The sequence below is a fragment of the Parus major genome, chromosome Z, assembly GCF_001522545.3.
Source record: "Parus major isolate Abel chromosome Z, Parus_major1.1, whole genome shotgun sequence".
Classification (NCBI taxonomy): Eukaryota; Metazoa; Chordata; class Aves; order Passeriformes; family Paridae; genus Parus; species Parus major.
The window spans coordinates 35,443,855-35,463,865 of NC_031799.1; the positions used below are offsets into that span (position 1 = coordinate 35,443,855).

Here is a 20,011-nt window from a genome sequence, read left to right on the forward strand (position 1 = left end):
CACATGACAATTTGATATGCCTGTGATTCCCGATTCCCATCTCCATCTCAGTTCCAGCTAAAGCATTAAAATGTGTTACAATGAGTTCTTTTAAGTGCAGGATTAGCATATGCAAGAGGGCAATTTGTTCACTGATGTGTTAATGCTGTGAACAATACTGAATGGGTTGAGAAAAAAATCTCCTTTCACAAAGACCTGGTAAGCCTAGATCCTAAAAGCCAAGTACATGCTTAGATAAATAAATATAGGCTCACATAAATATATAAGTAAACACACATTTACATCCATACACGTATCTCTCTCAAGAGAGAAGTCTAATACCAACATGTACTTCAGTGTAAGCCCTCAAAGGACATATTTAGATCTACCCAAGAGACAGAGGTATTTACTTGTAATATATCATAAACATATACAAATAGCCAGTGAACTGTGCATTGAATAGCTTCCTCTTTAAAACCTGAAGACATCAAGGTAGTTTTGCTCAGACAGAAATGTTTAGCCCCAAGGAGAAGGACAAGGAAACGGGGTACATAAGGCAGTCTGAATCCTCTTTTTCCTAATTCAGAAGCTGCACTTTAAAGCCAACTCTAAGCTCTTTTATTCATGACTATTCAAGCTAAACAAATGCCAAAGGGCTTACATAAAGCATATAGGAGGGCCTATTGAAATTCAGTATAAAGAAGCTCAAAATAATGTCTTTACCGAAATGTTTTGTAGCTAAAAGGTGGGCTTGTTGGATCATTGAACTAATTGCCTTGACAAATACTTGGGAATTTAACCCCTTATCTCCTCCCAGATGGACACAAATTTAGGTATTCAGTGGTTTGAAAACCATTAAAACTAATTTTCAACATTTTAATGTTGAATCCATGATATTATAAGCAGTAGAAACACCTTAAGAAGCAAAGTGTCAATTCAAATTTGACCAGAGATTCTTTCCCCTTAAGGAAGAAAGTCTTTTAGTTAAAAGATGCTTTCCTTAATAAAAATAATTAAAAATACCTATTTTACTACTGAAGAGTTTAGATTAAAACAATTCAAGAAAATGCAGTAAAGAGAATAAAGTCAGCCTCTCACTTTCATTTTCTAAAATAAAGTGTGAATAGCAGAAAGGTGGCAAAGAGGAAACACCTGGAAAAAAATTAACAAACCCACTATTTGGAGTTACAGCTAGCAAAATTTGACAAACTATAGGCATAACTGCAATAGTTGATTTTTGTTTTCCTTATAAAATTTAGTCTACCTAGACAATGCTGACAATATTTTATACTGTTTGTCTTGTAGAATTTCAAAACTATGAAACATAACATTGGAAATTCCAGCTCCCACTGTGTCCTAAATGCCAAACAAAGATTATTAGATTTGTTTTTTGTGCAGAAGACTGACGCTTTCTCTTATGAACATGTAATTATATCACAAGCCTATTCTGCAAAACATATCCCCTATGGTGTAATATTTACAACACCTTTCTATAACTTACCACATTGATTTAGACCACTGTTTTCTGTGATCAGAGCATCCATGCTAGAAGCTGGTGTAGAGCAGCTCGTTTCCCAACAGCTGCACCAGAAATTGCAAATAAGACTGTACTCTTTTTATGGCAAAATCTATCAGTAAACTCAAAAAATAAAAAGTTCCTGTTTCGTTTCCCATAGAAGCTCAAGAAAGTTCTAACAACTGTGACTAAAATCAGGTAAAGAAAAAACAGCTTGCTACTGTAAGCTACTACCATAATTCAAACCACCAAATATGTAAGATTTCAGCCAACAATGTGAAAATTTTGAATCTTTTAAAGCAGTGCAAATGGTAAATCCAGGACTCTGAGGAAGAAATTAAACAAATGAAAATACAAACAAGAACCGGTAAAGAGATGATCATATAAGCCTTGGGCTACTGGTATCTCTCACCTTTGTAATGTTAAGGTTCAGGGAACAGTGAGGACAGCATACTAAAAGCCACCTTTCCTCATTTCCTCAGCTCTGGCAGAGTTGCTACATGTCCACTATCAAACAGGGCCAGCCAGATGACACCAGCAAAAGCTTCACAATATTAGACTCTCCTTATCTTCTCTTTAGAAAAGTAACCTGTTTAGTTCTTCTACCTAGGTCTACTAGTAACTTATTTTCAAAATAATACTTATTTTCAAAAGTAGGACAAGAATTTTTATTTTGGCTGTATTTTTTTTAAGTAACTCTACAGAAATTTTCAGGTGGGATAGATCTTCAATAATAATCAGCTTACACAAAAAGGGAAAAAATATATATACATGCATAGTTCATTTCCTAAAGAGAAACTTTATGGCACCAATTTTTATTTTGTCTTAATTTCAATAGATTAGATACATAACTGGGGATATTTCTTTCATACTTACTAGTTCAGTTTATTAAGGATTACCAATGCAACATTTTCAAAACATGAAGCTCAGATCAGAGCAAGTGGTCAAAATCACTTTTACGTGTTTTCCTTTTCTTTCCATCATTTGCCTTATACACATGAAGCCCTTTTCTCCAAATAAGTCCCAAAAGAATATAAAAAGGTTAATGTAAAGGTAATTCTTCCTGTCAGAATTATCAGGCCACATAAATGCTGTACAACAGGAAACTTGTGATCCTAAAGCAAGTCTATTGCCAGCAAAAGTTAAATACTGAAAATAATCAGAAGGCAAATGTGAAAGAAAAACCTAGTCTTGATGCACAGAAAGAAGGCAGGTCCTCTCTTAGGAATATAACGCACATTATTCAGATGCACCTCTTTGACTGCCATAGTCTTCCCCACAGGAACCACTTCCAAACCTCAACTACGTGTGCCAGATGTACAGGCTGAGACCACACAGTATCTCATTTATTCCATTATCCCACTTACAAAACAGCACAGACAATTCATACAGAATAGTGCACACAGAACTGACAACTGACTTTATGCTGATCATTGCAGCAATTAAATAATAGTATTTACATTACAACTGTGCACGTGGCTCAACTACACCTGGTCCCAATTAAGATCTTCTCTAGTGCTGGGCTCCCTGGTCCTCTCGCTCCCCTTTCCCCCAAAGATGTGTGCAGACACATCCTTGCTCTGTGCTTGGTCATCCCCTGACTCACTGTACATCCATGCCAAAGACAGCCACCAGCCACCACAGCCAGCTACCACAGCTAACAGCTTGGGCTTGCCTGCTTTGCTCAGAAGAGCCTCTGTGTTTATTTTCCTTAACCATGCACTGAACCTCTGCCCTGCTGCTGCACCACACACATCTGCTGTCTAGAGATGTGCTCATATAGACAGGAACAGGTGCAATTCCTTGCTGAGTAGGCAAAACAGGATCAACCCTAACAACTACACCCAAAACATCAGTTGTTTTTTTGTTAGGATTCACTGACAGAAATACAGTAGATGCTGGAATATGGACTTTAATATCCCCCAGACAGGCAAAAGAAGATTGCACTCAAAGCTATTCTGCTCCAGAATCATTAACTTAAATTGGTTCAATATGCTTACTGCAAACATGCACGTCAAGAACCCAAAAGCTGGCTTATGAAGCCTGTAGGTTTTGTGGCAAATTACTCCTGATGGAAAGCTACTTGACTTCACCTTCTTTTAAAGCATCATTTTAAGTTATACTGATTTTACAGTCAGAAGATATTAACAAATAATAAGTTTATTTCAGTATTTTTGAGCTACTGTTTCTCAAAATCAAGGTATCCATAAAACTTTTTACCAGACCACCTCATTGTCCTTTGTTATCAACCTTGTGCCGCCTTCTATCAGATACAAACTAAATTGCAAAATAACAACCCACAGCTATGACATATGAGCAACCTCTGCAGTAGTCTGGAGCCATTCTTCCTTCAAAAAGTCCAAGAAACATATTTGTGCTATGCTGATCAGTACCCTAAACTTCCATATAACAGCTTTTATGAATTTCCTCCCCCCCATTAAAAGAATTAAAACACAAAATTAAAACAGCTTGCACATAATATCTTCCAAAAAGTAGCACTCAGTTTTCATGCTCCCCTTCTCCAAGACTGTGAGATAAAAAATAGGATAGAAAGTTCAGGGCACAGAATATTTTTCTACTGTAGGAAAAGAGTATTTGCTTTACAAAAAAATAGCAATATTTAGGCTTAATAAAGAAGGCAAAAAAATGACTGCAAAAATTTATGAATACTTCCCAGGTCTTAGAAAATAAGTTCAGTATTTTTCATAAGGACGAAAGATAAACACCAACTAATGTAAATCCTAAGCACACAATGAAGTAAGAGTTCACCATCTGAAAATTACTACTGTTACAACAGAGTGCATCAAAGCATTTGCATTTCTGTGCTGTCCAAACAGGATACAAGAACAGTGGGAAGACAAGTTATAAATGAAAACCTACAAAGAGTTTGAAAAGTGCTGCAAATATATTTCCTAAAGAAAAAAATGTGGACATCAAAGTTCTTTCATAATGACATCTCCGAAAGCTCTCAGTTTCAGTTGCAAAAAACTTCTCTTGCTTCCCTTGCCGGGCTTCACGACCTGCAGCCACAATTTGCCACAGTAGAAGGGACGCCTATATTGGCACAATAACATGACACAGTTTGGGGCCGTCAGAGATCCATCAGCCAAAACCCACCAGCCATTACCCACACAGGGACACAATTTAAATCTGACAAAATAGTTTTAGCTTTCATATTATTCATATTTATTAGAATATTATTTATACATATTCAGCATACTATTATTACTAACTTATATGTTACACATTTCACAAATATGCATTTACCGAAAAAGCTTTTTGTCATTTTACTTCCCAGAACTTGAACTAATATATGAAAGAAAAATTTAGCCCTTGCTATTTAGATATAACAAAAGTAGTTAAACTGGTCAAAATAAAAAATAATGAAACCATATCTTTATATTAATTTATAAATACAAGAATTTCACAAATGTTGGTGTATTTCTAGACATATAATAGCTTAAAAGCTTGTGCCTGCTTATTTATCTAAGGAATTTTAAAAAAAAATAAATCCAAATCCAATTTCAAAATGAATATGCGTATGTCACAATATGCTTTAACTCAAAGTTTATGCTACAAAAAATCAATTTAAAACCCCATAGACAAGCACTAAATTTTAACTTTTCAAACTTTGACATTTCAAGCTGTTAGCTTCTACTGGTAGTGCTTGAAGGTCATGCTAGACATATTTGATGGAAACCATACTGTAGAGCTGCACAGTAATTCCAAACATCGTGGTGAATTTAGGTAACTTACAAACAGCATGGGGTTTGATGACTTGGATGATGAAAGCATGCCTGTCAGGATTTCTAGCAGCACCATTGCTTTTAAAATGTTATTCTAAAAATCAAATTTATTTTATCATGGTGACCCAAATGTTATAAAGTGATTTCAATCACACATAATAACCAAACAGACCCGCTGCTATCCCTTATGTATTTGAGACCCATTTCCTATTATCTTTAAAAATACATATTGCATTTTAAAAAAATCACATTAAAAATACAGGAGAATTGGAATTTCCAGCTGATCACTTTAACCAGAGTTGAACCTAACTGTCTCTTGAATTATTCTTTCATTTAAGGTGCCCTGTGACTGTTAAGTGAGGATTTTGATATAACACTGTATTTAAACAATTTTAAGTTCAAGTTCACCTGTATTCAGCTTAAGTTAAACTTTAAGTTAGCTATGCAGTATTGTCCTACACTGAGACCAAAAAGAAACTAGAATGACCGTAGTATAGCATCCAAAACTCAACACATCTACATGTCAAAATTCCTTTATGATATAAAGCCTCAGATTATTTAAAAGTTAATTACTGATAAACCCAGCATAAAATCTGAGGCTTCAGGTAATAAGTAAGCAGTCATCAGTTAGACATATGGATACAGAAGCAATTGCAGCAACAATTTTACATAATTTAGGTAAAATTTTCATCTCTAGTAAACTAAGCAATTGATCCTGCAACTCTCCCACAATACAAATGCCAGGTTAATTTTTGATAGCTCTCCTTCCATAGGCAAGAACTATTCTCAGCTACAAGATGAATTCAGAGTCCAAATTTCACAACGCTAAGCATTTCCTTTTAAATTCAAACCCTTGACTAAATTACACGATGGACAGGGCAGGGACCAGGGCAAGGACAGGAAACATAACAATCAAAGCAAAACACAGAGCCGTCACTAGGTAGGGATTCCTGCAATCAACTAACAGCACTTAAAGAAGTATGCCCCGCACAGAGCAAAAAGTACTTAATAACTCAGAGACGTCACAAACACCCAGCTTAAAATTATTTCTGCCGATACACTGTCATTAATAACATCAAGCAAGCTGAAATGAATGCTTCTTGCTTAGTAATCTAAAACTAACAGACTGCTGCAAAAGATATTTAGATAGTTTCCAGTAAATAAATGTTGTACTGTACAGCTGTCAAATAACTTCTCATAGTTCTTGTCTTTTTTAACTGAGAAATGGAACAAAATAGAGCCCAAGTTCACCTCTGACATAAACAAACAGAATGAGCTTTGTTACTTGAATTGACTTGCACATGACCATCTCTAACAGATTAATATAGCAGTACCAGTCAAAATGAAACAGCATGAAAAGCAGCAAGTAGTTCTTTAGAGGGCTTTTCAGATAAGGACAATTCTATTACAGCTTATGTCTACAGAGAAAAAAGTGTTGCTCTAGGAGTTATACCTGAAGCACAAATTAAGCAGTAATGACATTAGTACAGCTTAAACAGATATAGTTAAAAAAACCTCCCAGGGCCAAACACCATCTCTACACATTTAAAATTCTTACATTTAAATTTCTCACCTGCTCTCCAACTCTCCTAGATACTAAAAATCTTAACTCTTTTACTAAAAAATATATACTGTATTTGCAATGTACTCTTTGATTTGCAGTTTCATTCCCCTTTATGCCTCCAATAAGCAAACTAACATTCAAGTTTATTTAACAGCATTCTGCTCGGAAACAAAACTCCTTCATACAGTTCATCAAACAAATTATCTGGTGTTCTGCATAAACCAAGACATATCTTACCAGAAAACATATACACCTTGCATTGTGAAAATAACTAAAAGGAAGACAAAGCAGACAAATGGCACAAGATCTGATTATTGCATTATTGGAAATGGAAACACTAGCAGGAATGTTGGTACTTACTGTGCCTGGCTCTCTGTCTGCTCCCGCAGTAACCAAGAAATGGAAAGACATGCCCGTTCAGACACAGAGGCAAGAACAGAAATAAAAAAGGGGGGAAAAAAATTAGAACACAAGCCACAAACAGTTTTAAAATGGCTTTTATTTATATAAGTCATTGCACATTCCTAATACAGTGATTTCCTGAAAATTACAGTACTTTGTAAACATGATTTACAGTTTAACCGTACACAAAGCCTAGTTTTATTTCATGACAGAATAAATTATTTTCTTTTCAAAAATTAGTTAAGTGCAATTTTGCCCAATATTTAACTGAGTACTAGAATTTAAGCTTACGAAACTAAAGTAACAGATGCAATTATCTAAATCTTTTGTTTGAACACATTCACTTCAAAATTTAACTTCTTGTTCCCCCTACCTTCCCACCCACCCATTTAACAACATTACTTTCTTTGAAAAAAATCACCATTATGCAGTTTAACAATTTTCCACAATATGGTGCAGGCCACTGCTATTACAACTAAGCATTTAACTAGGATGTCAAAAGGCCCTGCAAAGTATAGAGCAGGTGACACCTAGTGATCCCCTTTAAAATATTGAAAAATTCCAAGCTGAATTTTGTTTCAGTGGTTTATATGCAGACATTTTAAAGTTTGCCAACAGTTTTTTTTCATTCTATATAACTTGAATTCTTTAGAGATGCACATAATTTGCAGCAATGCGCAAATTTGGCAGTGTCCTAATCAGGCCTGCCATGCCTCTCACCTCTGTGGTGGTCTGCATCGTGATGCTTCTTGTCATCTTTTATTGCCAAGTGAGACTGCCCACCCAAAGCACTGGAGAGGGCAAGAAGGCCAGCACTGCTTCCAAGTGGAGGGATTCCTGGAGGCTGAAGTCCTGATGGGTGCGGCGTTAGAGGCACTGGAGGTCCGTGGCCATGGGAGAGATGCTGAGCCTGCAACTGCTGCTGCTGTTCCCAGCGGTATCATCATCCCCAGAAGAACAACGTATAGCACATAGTTTGGGAAGGATAAGGCAGAAGTTTGGTTAATTATTGAGAATCTAGAGCAGATTTTGACATTTATTTGTTTCTTCTTAATCTAGCCCCTCCCTTTTAACCCACCACACTATATACACTGCATTATATCATGCTGAGGACAACTCTGGTCATGTCCCAGAAAAAGCTAGCTGTATATACTCATTTTACAGCCTCATGACTAAGTTCAGCAGCTATAGGTTGTATTGGGCAGCTACTGCCTGACACAGCATCTCTGGCAACAAAGAATAGCAACAGAAGAATCAAACACCTTTCCTTTTCTAGAGAAAGCCTTATCGCTGCTCTGAAAAAAAAAAGTTTTAGCGGCAAGACTGATTTAAACTCACATCCCTCTTCTTCCCCAGTTTGGAAGCAGCAAGTACACTTCTATCCTGAACATAAAAAAATGTAAAAGATATGCTAAACTTCATATTTAGTGAAGTTTAATTTGTATTCTAGTCTAGCCAAAGTTTTTAGGGGAAAGTTATTTTTCATGACTTAACACCGTGTTTAGGAGCCAGCTTTCAGATGAAAATCCATGTATTTTACATAGCATGGAATTTTCAACAAGAAACATGATATTAATGAATACCTCCACCTGTTTTAGAAGGAGCTTTTAAGATCAAAATCATAATGAGTGGACATACAAGCCTGGAACCAATCTCCTACAATAATCAGTAAGCAATTTTAGAAACAGAGTTTTTACATTACATTGTCTTCCACATAGTTGAAATATTAAGATAGTTTCTAGTTAAAATTTCCATAGTTTTATTAATGTTTACCAAGTTCAGCTACCCATTTAATTTGTCCAAAATGCCCAGCACAGGTTTTTTTTTAGAAAATGGAGCTTCAAAAGCAGCTTTAGCTTAGTCATAGCTCCCATAATCTGTTCCAGTTAACAGATATTCTGCCTTTCTCTCCTGCTTCCTTGAGTCTGTGCATATGAATGGAAGACAGAACAATCCTCTCCAGCTTGGCCACTCACCACTATCCCTCTGCTCACAGCAGACACCAGGAAAAAGCTAGAGTGCTGTCCAATTCATGGGATTGAAAAGGAGACAAATAAACGTATATCCGAACAGGATGAACTCAAGTTGGACCAGGTGAATGCTAGTGGTTCTGTAATAGCACGTAAAATTGTTACAGTGCTGCTGGCAGCTACTGCAATCATACCTGAACTGCAGCTTACAATATTTCACCCATCACTCCAAAAATAATGCAGAAATATTTTATCTGTTTCTTTAGGTGTAAAGACTTTTCAAGACAAACTGTCAACAATACCTGTATAACATCTACTGGCACAAGAATTAATTTTTTCATTACTATTTATATCCATATAATTACTGAACTCCTACACTTTTACATCTCAGAACCCCATCCCGAGACATGCCTTGAGCCCTTGATAAAATTATGCAGACACAGGCTGACATTGAAGAACTCTGGACTGCACTTGCCAATTTTGCACTTTTCCGCTGTCCCAACTGTCATGCAGCAATAATTTACTTATTTTGATATACAAGACAAACTTTAAATTTGCCACAATCCATTTAGTCAATTCTGTAAAGCCACAGGTTTACCAAATCTTTCTCACACCATATATCAGGAATTTATTTTTGAGTGCTGCATGAAAAGCCATGCTAGTCTACACTTCACAATGTACATCTGATCACCACCCTTTCTAGTATGTTTAGAAAACAAGGTAAAAGAGAAGTACTTCTTATTCTTCTAATTTAATGTATTTACAACAACGCAAAGGGCAACATTTTGAAGGAAATATTAGGAAACATTGATTTTAATGTGTTAAGTAGTTAACACAGTAGTCCACTTTCTACAATATCAGTTTTTGCTAGTGAAGCTTCACTTAACTGAAGAACTCTCAGTAAGGAGCTCTAAGTTCTGACAGGACTGCAGAGGTTTGGTTTGGGCCTTTTGTTCATTTTTTGGATCCAGTCTCTAAAGAACAATATGACACCCCTCTCCACACTTCAACAAGACTTTAGTAGTTTCCAGTACATTTCCTCAAAACAGGTGATAACCTGATATTTTGGCAGCCTCTCTAAGAGATGGTAATTTAGTCACCTCTTCCCTCATTGACCAGTTCAGCCAGGTCAGTCATCTGCACTCTAACACTGAGGCAACATGAATTAGCCGTACTGTGCAGCATTGTTGGCTTTGGTCTTCTTGTCCCTAGCTGCACTGTCACCCCACATTAACAAGTTTTGGTGTGCAACTGCCTAAGAATAAAAAGCAATTTATTCCTTCCAAAGTGGTTTCATGGAGAAAAGCCTTCTCCCTTCTCCAGCAATACACTGAAACTAGCTTGTTTTATAGCATGACTGCAGGAAAGTTGAAACAGGGAACAGGAGTCAAATTGTTTCCATTCTTGTCCCTAACATTTGGGAAGTGTAGGAAGATAACATTTATTCATCTCTCTCCCTGCTTGGTTTAATCAGCAAACATGCTAACTCATTTGATTTTGGGAAGCATAGGGTAACATTTTAAGGAATATTAGTGACACATTACCTACCATTTCCCTGGCTCTGGTTTGTAGCCTACATACCACATATTATTAAAGTCTGAGAATGAGGAACAGATTAATGCTCTATAAAAGGTTCTGAAGCTGAGAGTGGCAGAGTAGTGCCCCGTGTTTGTTGGTGGTATTGCACACATATAGTGGGGAGCGATGGGAAAGGTGTGGTGTGAGAGCTGCAGGTGCATTACAAAGCTGCTCTGCACGTTTTTGTAGCTTTGTAAGTGGTTTCTTGCAGGCACGGTTCTGTAAACATGAAACTGACTTAAGACAGAAATCCTGATCATGGTCTTTTAAGCTATCAAAGTTATGTCGTGATTTCATGTTTATTATCTGATGTTCATTGCTGTTTAGGACTTTAATATACTGATCTCTTGCTTACATGTTATTTATTCATAATAGGTTTGAAGCTCTCCCTAAGAGACAAGGGATCATCCATAAAGATGATCCTTTCCAGAAGTTCATAGTCTTTTCATTTAAAAACCTTTAATTTTTAGAACCATATTGTATTATCTTTGTAGAAGGGATGAAAGGAATATGTGCTGCACACAAAGGAAGAAAATAAAGACCAGGGAGAGGGATAACAACAACATTCACCAGATGCATTTAGTAACTAAACATTTGCCATAGTAGATCCTACAAACAATTATGTTATGCATATAATCACTTTCCCATCACTTCAAAGACACTAATGCCTGCTCTGCAACCTTTTAAGAGCTTAGCAGCAGTGAGATATAAAATGGAGTAGGTTGGCAGCAGTATCATGGTCTACTAGGCACGTTCATTAGCAGTTAATTAAAAACTAGACATCTGCCCTAAGAAATGTGTTCAAAAAAGGATGAGTAACAGGTCTGTCTTAGTACCAATTATTATCATTACTCGCAGAGCAAAGGCTGTGTCCACTTTCAGAGGAAAGTGGGAAGGTAGAGAAGAGTGCAGTGATGCATACTTAAGTGACTGCACTAAGGTAATTAGCTACAGCAGTGATTTTAAAAATATTGGTAGTTCACCCACCATTTTGTTGCAAACCCAGAAGTTCATATTTGCAAAGGGAGAAAAGGAATTACAAACACATTACTGTACTGTTTCAATGTAGGTTTTATTGCCCCAGATTTTTATTTCCTAGTGTCTCCATAACCAAACCATAAAGACTCAAAACTCAGCATATAAAAAACAGCATTAGTGTCTCTGAGCAAGCACCTCCTAACCATTTTAAAGGCATTACAGCTTTTTATCTCCCACATTTTAGGGTAAGTCCAGCCATGAGAGATCTTTAATCAGGACTTAAAGTGTGGAATTACATTTTCAATCTCTGTCAAAGACTTCTAAAGACAGAGTTAGTATATGTCTGTGAAACAGAGTTCCTATAATTAAACAGTGACAGGTCTCCTTTGGGTTCCCTGCTCATAGAGAACAAGATCCTACAACCCCACTCCTCACCTTAAAGCAGCTCTGTTGAGGTCTCAAACACCTGATTTTACTTAAACACCTTTTTCATTTAAATATATGGCTTTTTTTTAGAGCATTCTTCTGTTCTTAAACAGATGTATGGTGTATACTCTCCTGTATCTCTTGAAAAGCACTGAATTAAAAATTCAGATGTGATTGTAAACGAACAGTGGAAAACAAGTTATGCTTTGTCCCAAACTACAGTAGCTGTCTTCTCTTGTGCTATTCTAAATAAATACTTGAAAAGTAAACACAGAGAATTTTTTCCAAAATCTTATCAACGCTAGCATCAGTAATACTATCAACGGTTGCCTCCAAGCCTCATAGACGTGTTCTGAAAAGGCATCTGGAAAATACAAGTCATTTAGAGACCTAAAATGTAAAGGACACTATTTCATGTCAACTTTTGTGTAACAGGAAGAAATGTGATTTTGTTCAATTCAAGATGGAAAGACTTGAGAGAAAAACATGTATTACTGTGTTCAGTTTCATGATCATATTCTCTCCCTTTCCAAAAGGCCATCTTCCAATTTTCCATTTACTTCCTTGAAATTCATAAGGAACTGAGAGCCTGCATCAAAAATCTGTGGCCCAACAACCACAACAGGGCCGCTGTCTGAGCTTATACAGGTAGTTGACCAAGGAATAGCCTTCTCCCTCACTGTTTAAAAACTGTCTTAAAACCACTATTGCAAATAAAACCTTTCAAAAAAGGAAGTAACTCAAGTCTATGCTCCTGTCACATCCCATTTTTTCCCTCATCCTAAAAAAAAACCAAAAGCCCAGCATGCACAACCCACTGTACCAGCAGTCAGATTTGGCAGGAGGAAACTCAATAGACACTCTAAGCCATTAATTGATACTTACATTTAAATTTCTGGAAGTACTTTCCAAACAGTATTTCAGGTATAGGGAAGAACATATTTCAGGACAACAAACAAATCACTTGGAAGAATGTATTCACATTCTTCTAGAAAAGTATCCATGGACATGGGAAGAGTAACAGATACCATCTACTTAAAACTTATGGCATGTCTTTGATATGGCCCCTCACAAAATTCTTGCCACTCAAACAAATAGTGCATTCAGAGTAATGGATTATTACATGGATGAGGAACTGGATGGATAACTATCTGAAGAGAAAATGAAACTTAACCCAAAGAGTGGCTTCACACCTCTGTGGAAGACAGTAACTAGTGGCATCCATCAGGAGTGCAAAATGTGACCACCACAACTCATCAATAACACAGGTAATGGGACTGACTGTGCCCTCTCCAAGTTTGCAGATGACATCAAGCTGTGCAGTGCAATTGATTCACTTAAGGGAAGGGGTGACATTGAGATGGACTTTGACAGGCCTGAGAAGTGGGACCATCTCATGAGGTTCTTACAAGATTCCACAATGGCAAATGCAATGTCTGGCACCTGAGCTGTGACAATTTGTAGACAGGGGGATGAAGGGCTTGGAAATGGCCTTGCTGAAAACGACTGGCAGGTGCTAAAAGAAACAAATCATTAGATTATTGTATTTGCAGCCCAGAAAGCCAGCTGCATCCTGGGCTGTATCAAAAGTATTTGGCCAACAGGTCAAAGGGAGTGATTCTGTCCCTCTTCCCTCTACATCATGAGATGCCTACTGGAGTACCATGCCCTGCTCTGGGGTCCACAGTGCAAGAAAGACATTAACCTGCTACAGCAGGTTCAGAGAAGGCCCACAAAAGTCATCTGAGAGGGCTGGAACACCTTTTCTAAGATAAAAAAAGACCAAGTTGGGGTTGTTCAGCCTGAAGGCTCCAGGGATAATAAAGATTTGTGATCTTTATATACAAAGTGGGTCTGTAAGAAAATGGAAAGAGACTTTTTTACAAGGGCCTGTAGGTACAGAACAAGGGGCTGTGGTTTTACACTGAAAGACGGTGAGTTTGCATTGGACACAATGACAAAACTTTTTATGTTGTGGGTGGTGAGATACTGGATGCCCCAACCCTGAAAGTGTTCAAAGTCAGGTTGGATGGGATTTTGAGCAACCTGTCTCATGGAAGGTGTCTCTGCCCACTGCAGAGGGGTTGGGCTTCATATTTGACCATTTCTTCCAATCAAAACCTTTGTATCATAGGTAAACAGATTTATTTATAAAATACCAAATATGCACTGCTTATTGCTCCATTTCCCAATTTTGCTCTGGCAGCAGCTGTCATGTTTCCTTCTTGATGCTTCTACAAGCTTCTTTTTCCTTGATAATATCACCACACAAAGTGTGTTAATAGTCCCCACAAGACACTTCCTTCTGACCAATTTCAACCCTAATATTCAGTACCACTGCAACCATTTACAAAACTAAGGTCTGAGTTTGCTTCTTTTTGCTGACAGTACACAACTGTGAAGAGTGGCTGATATGCCAGACAGCTGTGATAACATTCAGAGGGAACTCAACAGGCTGGAAAAATGGAGTCCCAGGAATCTCATGGCAATCAAAAAGGGCAAGTGCAATATCCTGCACCAGGAGGAACGATCACATAAACTCATACATTTCAACTCATGGGCTCCACACAACGAGAAAGCAGCTCTGCAGAAAAGGTCCTTCCATACCAAATTGTGCATGAGCCAGAAGCAATGTTCCCTAGTGGAAAAGCAGGCATCCTGGGTTGCATCAGACAAAATACTGCCAGCAGGTCTAGGGAGGGGATCCTTCTTCTCTACTTATCACTGCTGAAAGTACAGCTGGATTATTATGTCCTCTTCTGGGTTTCTCCTTACAAGGGACATGAACAAAACAGAGAGCATCCAATAATATGTCTGGAGATGGCTAAACAGTCCCAGGTCTCTCCTCATATGACCCCAGTCCCTTATCTTTATAGCCCATCACTGTATGGCCCAATAACAAGAAAAGAGGCAATGAGTACAGACCCAAACAAGGCAGGTTTGTCTTGAACATTGGAACACGCTCATATTTGACCGAGCCCTTGCACAGGCTACCCAGGGAACTTTGGAGTTTTTGTCCTTAAACATACCCAAAAGCTTTATGGACACAGTAATGCATAACTGGCTCTAGGTGGTCCTGTTTGAGCAAGGGTAAGTAGATCAGATGACCTACAGTAATCTCGTCCAACCTTACCAATTTCATGATTTGCAGACTGCAGAATCACAGAATGTCTGAGGTTTTGAGGGACCTCAGGGGGACATCTGATCTAACCTCCCTGCTCAAGCCAGGTCATCCCAGAGCACATGGCACAATCCTCCATGTAATTCTTGAATATCTCCAGGGGGAGAGGGGGACTCCACAACCTCTCTGGACAATCTGTTCCAGCACTAGGTCACCCACAAACTAAAGAAGTTCTTCTTCGTATTCAAATGGAACTTGCTGTGCATCAGTTTCTGCCAATGGCCTCTTGTCCTACTGCTCAGCACCACCAAGCAAAACCTAGATCCTCCTCTGACACCCTCACTTCAGACACTGATAGACATTGTTGAGGACTCCTCTCAATCATCTCTTCTCAAGGCTGAACAGGCCCAAGGCAGTAAGCCTTTCCTCATAAGTGAGACGCTCCAGTTCCTTAATTATCTTTGTAGGCCTCCAGCTAGTGACAGGTCTGCCATGTGCCAATTCTTATGTTGTCTCCCTGTTTAAACAAGTTTTGGAAAAATGAGTCAAGTACAACTTCTTAATTTTCTAACTACTTCCTTTGCAATATTTGTTTATTTTGGTCAATTTGGTTTTCTTCCTTCCTTGTCTTCTAAATCCTTTATTCTGACAGGAAGAAAGCCGCACTCTACAACAGTAAACAAACTTTAAAGTGTCTACCACTGAATGTCTAGCTAATGAGCCAAGAATGTGGGTTTGTAGAAGCCATTTGACAACTAACCTTAAGTGAACAAGAGCCACAGTGCCTAATGTGGGAAGAGAATGTCCCTTCAGAAACAAAGAATAGTGTCTTCAGCAAGTCTCTTCCATCTACAAACCACATGAAATGTCATTGTGCTACAGAAATTTAAATCCATAAAAGGACAACATTGGCAAAAGCTATTCAAAGCTGTATACATACAGAATCTGTGTGGCACTGGCATGATTATTTAAAGGCCCAACTTCCCATGGGTAAAATCCTGTTCCTTTTTCATGCTTTATTGAAGGAGATGTATAGGGTAGTGTCTTGGGGTCTCCACATTGATTTTCCACTCCCACAAAAAAAGCAAATGAAATACCACAACTCTACTGGAAAGAGAATTTATGTAAGAAAGCAAATACCCAAATACGAAAGAAGATGTAAGTTAAGACAAGTTTGTTAAACTTCTGAACAGGAAGCTCTTCAAAGTTTTTCCCATTTCCTGTCTTCGCTTGTTCAGACAACACAAACCACACTAGTAAGTATCAATTGCACAACAACATTTCTAAGCAGCTAAGAGTTGCAAAAATTGCCTCTCATAAAACTGAAAACTGATGCTATACTGGGAAAAAGGCAGCTTGCCACACACATTCCCCAAGCAGTCCTTTTTTCACAAGTTCAGCTCTAAGGTAACTGAAATAAGACAGAGAAGTTGTACTTCAGTGCTCCACTGATAAAATGGTTATAAGTACAGTAAGCCCTTGTGTCACTTTAACTATTAAAATAAAAAGATAAGATACATAAGGTCTAGTAACATGCTCTAAGTAATCCATGAAGCTACTTCAAAACAACATGAAGCTTAGCTGGAAGCCTGTACCCCTGGGTTGAAAATAACCCTAGTATTGTTTAACTTGTTCATCAGTGACTCGGACAAAGGGACAGATGCCTCCTCAGCAGGTCAGTGATGACACAAAGCTGGGAACAGTGGCCAATACCCCAGAGTGCAGCCTTTCAGAAGGGCCTCAAAAGGGGTGGAGAGATGGGCAGAGAGGAGGCTTTTGAAATTCAACATGGGCAAATACACTGCACTGGGAAGGAACTACCCCAAACACCAGCTCAGGCTGGGGCAGATCTGCTGGAAAGCAGCTCTGAGGAGAAGGACCTGGGGCTCCTGGTGGACAACAAGCTGTCCATGAGCCAGCAGTGTGACCTGGTGGCCAAGAAGGCCAATGGTGGCCTGGGGTGCATTAGGAAGAGCACTGCCAGCAGGGTGAGGGGGGTGATCCTGCCCCTCAGCCCAGGTGAAACCTTCACCTAGTGAAGCTATTAAGGCATCAGATAATAGATGGGTGCTCATCAACAACTGTGAATATCTGAAGGGAGATGACACAGCCAGGCTCTGCTCAGGGGAGCTGAACAGTAGGACAGGAAGCAATGGGCACAAACTGATGCACATGAAGCTCCACTTGAACACAAGAAAGAACTTCTTTACTGTGCAGGTGACCAAGCACTGGCACAGGTTGCCAAGGTTTTGGAGTCTCTCTCAAGGGAGATATTCAAGAACCATCTGGACACAGTACTGTGCCATGTGCTCTGGGATGACCTGGCTTGAGCAGGGAGGTTGAACCAGATGTCCCCCTGTAGTCCCTTCCAACCATTCTTTGATTCTGATTCTGTTCATGTATTCATTGGTTTGCATTGTGAAATATTTTCTACTTTTATGAGAAATTTTGAATTTTTTCAATGCAAAGAGAAAAAAAAAAAAGTCCTCCAACACCAGAAATGCTTAGGATGCTCTTATTTACATGGTCAGTAACAGTACACACACAGTACTTGTGCTGAATCGCAGGATCCCAACTCTTAAATTTTAATACCGTAGTTAGCTTTACACTTACAGAACTAAGAAACAGATCTTCAGTGCTTCCCAATATAATTCAAAAAGTATTTAAAAATTAATATTCAAGGGTAACTTATTAACCATTTGATTAGATTCCACATCACCACTACACATTGCAAGGGAGAAAGGACTCTTTCCCTTAGTACAAATCTGAGCAGAAACTCTTATCTTTGCTGTGCCTTCCTGTCTTACTGTAAACAGCTATATTTCACTACTTTTCATTTGGGATCTTTGAGGGCAAGCAGGGGCACCAGAATTAGAAAGATAAGTGATAATACACTTCAGATCACTTTTGTAAACAGTAAATGACAGGTGTGGATGACCTCACCCAAATAATTCGCCACCAGACCCAGTGAATAAGCCCTTCAGCTGTTTTTCCATTAAAGTGGTTAGCAATTAACTGTTTAAGAAATTTTTAGTGATAATTCTTAAATGGCAGGATTTCCCACTGCCATAGAGGGACTAATTATATAGCACTGCCAGCAGGACTGGCATTTTCACCAGAGTAGGTCTGCACTAGCAGCCTCTCAACGCTGTGGAGCCTCTCTGGATCATCCCAGCGCACGCAGGCAGAGTCCTGCAGCGAGGACGCAGGGCATTGCCAGCAGATGGAATTCTTCCAGTTCAGTGACATCTCCTCCCCAAGGTGCATTAACACTCCACTACTATAGCTGCACCCACACAAAAGCTTTTGCGGACAGAAAAGGGTTTTCTTCCTTCCTCTGTGCTTTTAGGTAGTGCAAGTCAACCTAAAACTCTGTGGGGGTTGTACCATGTGCAGACCCACTGAAGCATGAGTAGAGCAACATAACAAGCAGCCCACAAACTAAAGAGAAGCCCTTTTGCTAATGTAACCTTTTATGTATCTACAAACACACAACATTTTATATTAAATATGCATGGTATTTTAAATCTTAAAAAAATGTGTATTCCAGGGCTTGTTTAAGAACAATTCCTGTCTCAAACACTTCATAGCAAAATACACCCAACAAAACAAAATAAATAGAAATTAATCAGAAGACCATCTTTGTAAGGGCCCTTGTATTAATTATGTTATTTATTTGCCTTGTTTTTAACATAGATAAAATAATGGAATTTTTTCTTTTCTTTTCTTAGGCTAAATTCTGAAGAAATGAGGGATAAACAGCAAAGCTGAAGACAACCAGGAGAAAAGGAATGGAAGAGCCACACAAGCCTTTGTAAAAAACAGACACCACAGGACAGGAAGAGCAGAGTTTCTGTCACCACAGAAAAAATGATCCTTGCTCAGGAAAACATATCTCTGCCAAAGGACTCTGGATGCTAAAAGAAAGTAACAAATTCAGAGCCACACTCTAAAAGTCACAAAAAATGACCTTAAAATCTCGTGATCCAGACAAGTCAAAGGCTGCTTTTCCGAAACCAGTCACATTCCTCTATCACTGTCAGACTAAGTCAGTTCAAGAGCAAAGATTTTCTTTAATTTTAGACAAGTACATATTGCCTTCTATGAAGGCTCAGATTCAAGCCTGAAGTCTCTAGAATGAAGCTGTCAGCACACACTGCTTCTGCTCTGCAGAAACTGCCAGCACATTTCACTTCTGCGGCAACCATAAATTCCTGCTATTACTCACCTTCTAACCTCAAATCTATGTATTTGCCTTTTTAGCTACTGTTAGCATACCACCACCATCCAACAACACTTCAAAAGCATGCTCCTACTGCACAGCATGCTCCTACTGCACTGCCAAAAACAACTAGTTCAAGCATGCACCAATTTGGAAATGACTTACAGATATTACTCTAGAGGGTTTTATTACTGACGTATGATTATCTTAAAAAGTATTTATTTTCCTTACAGGCTCTTTCAGTCTCCAGAAATTTAACTCTTGCTGAACATGACAGAAATTATTAAGTAGCAAAACGTTTTGGTAAATTAAAATCCAGAACTTGAACAGAGGATTTGAAATTATACAAACTACCCTTATGTCCCAGCTACTAATAAATATAAAAAGATTTCAGAGACGCCAAAAAATGAAAAATATGATAGCCATAACAAAAGCATTACGCCAATCTTTATTTAGTGTTCCTAGCCAAGACTAGAATCTTGTACATTTTCTCTACATTCCATAATGAC

At 38.3% G+C, this 20,011-nt stretch overlaps 1 protein-coding gene across 4 annotated transcripts in view; it reads right to left on the minus strand.

The window, feature by feature from the left end:
* The window catches only part of TLE1 (TLE family member 1, transcriptional corepressor), a 75,057-nt gene that overhangs the window by 24,173 nt on the left and 30,873 nt on the right, over nucleotides 1-20,011 (minus strand). For 3 of the 4 annotated variants that reach the window (XM_015653057.2, XM_015653060.2, XM_015653056.2), the window contains exons 7-8: nucleotides 7,928-8,132; nucleotides 7,166-7,182 (exon numbers count right to left, since the gene is read on the minus strand). In XM_015653057.2, coding sequence (XP_015508543.1) covers nucleotides 7,166-7,182; nucleotides 7,928-8,132 — 222 coding nt within the window. The remainder of the gene's footprint in view (nucleotides 1-7,165; nucleotides 7,183-7,927; nucleotides 8,133-20,011) is intronic. The other variant, XM_015653059.2, reaches the window with a different exon arrangement.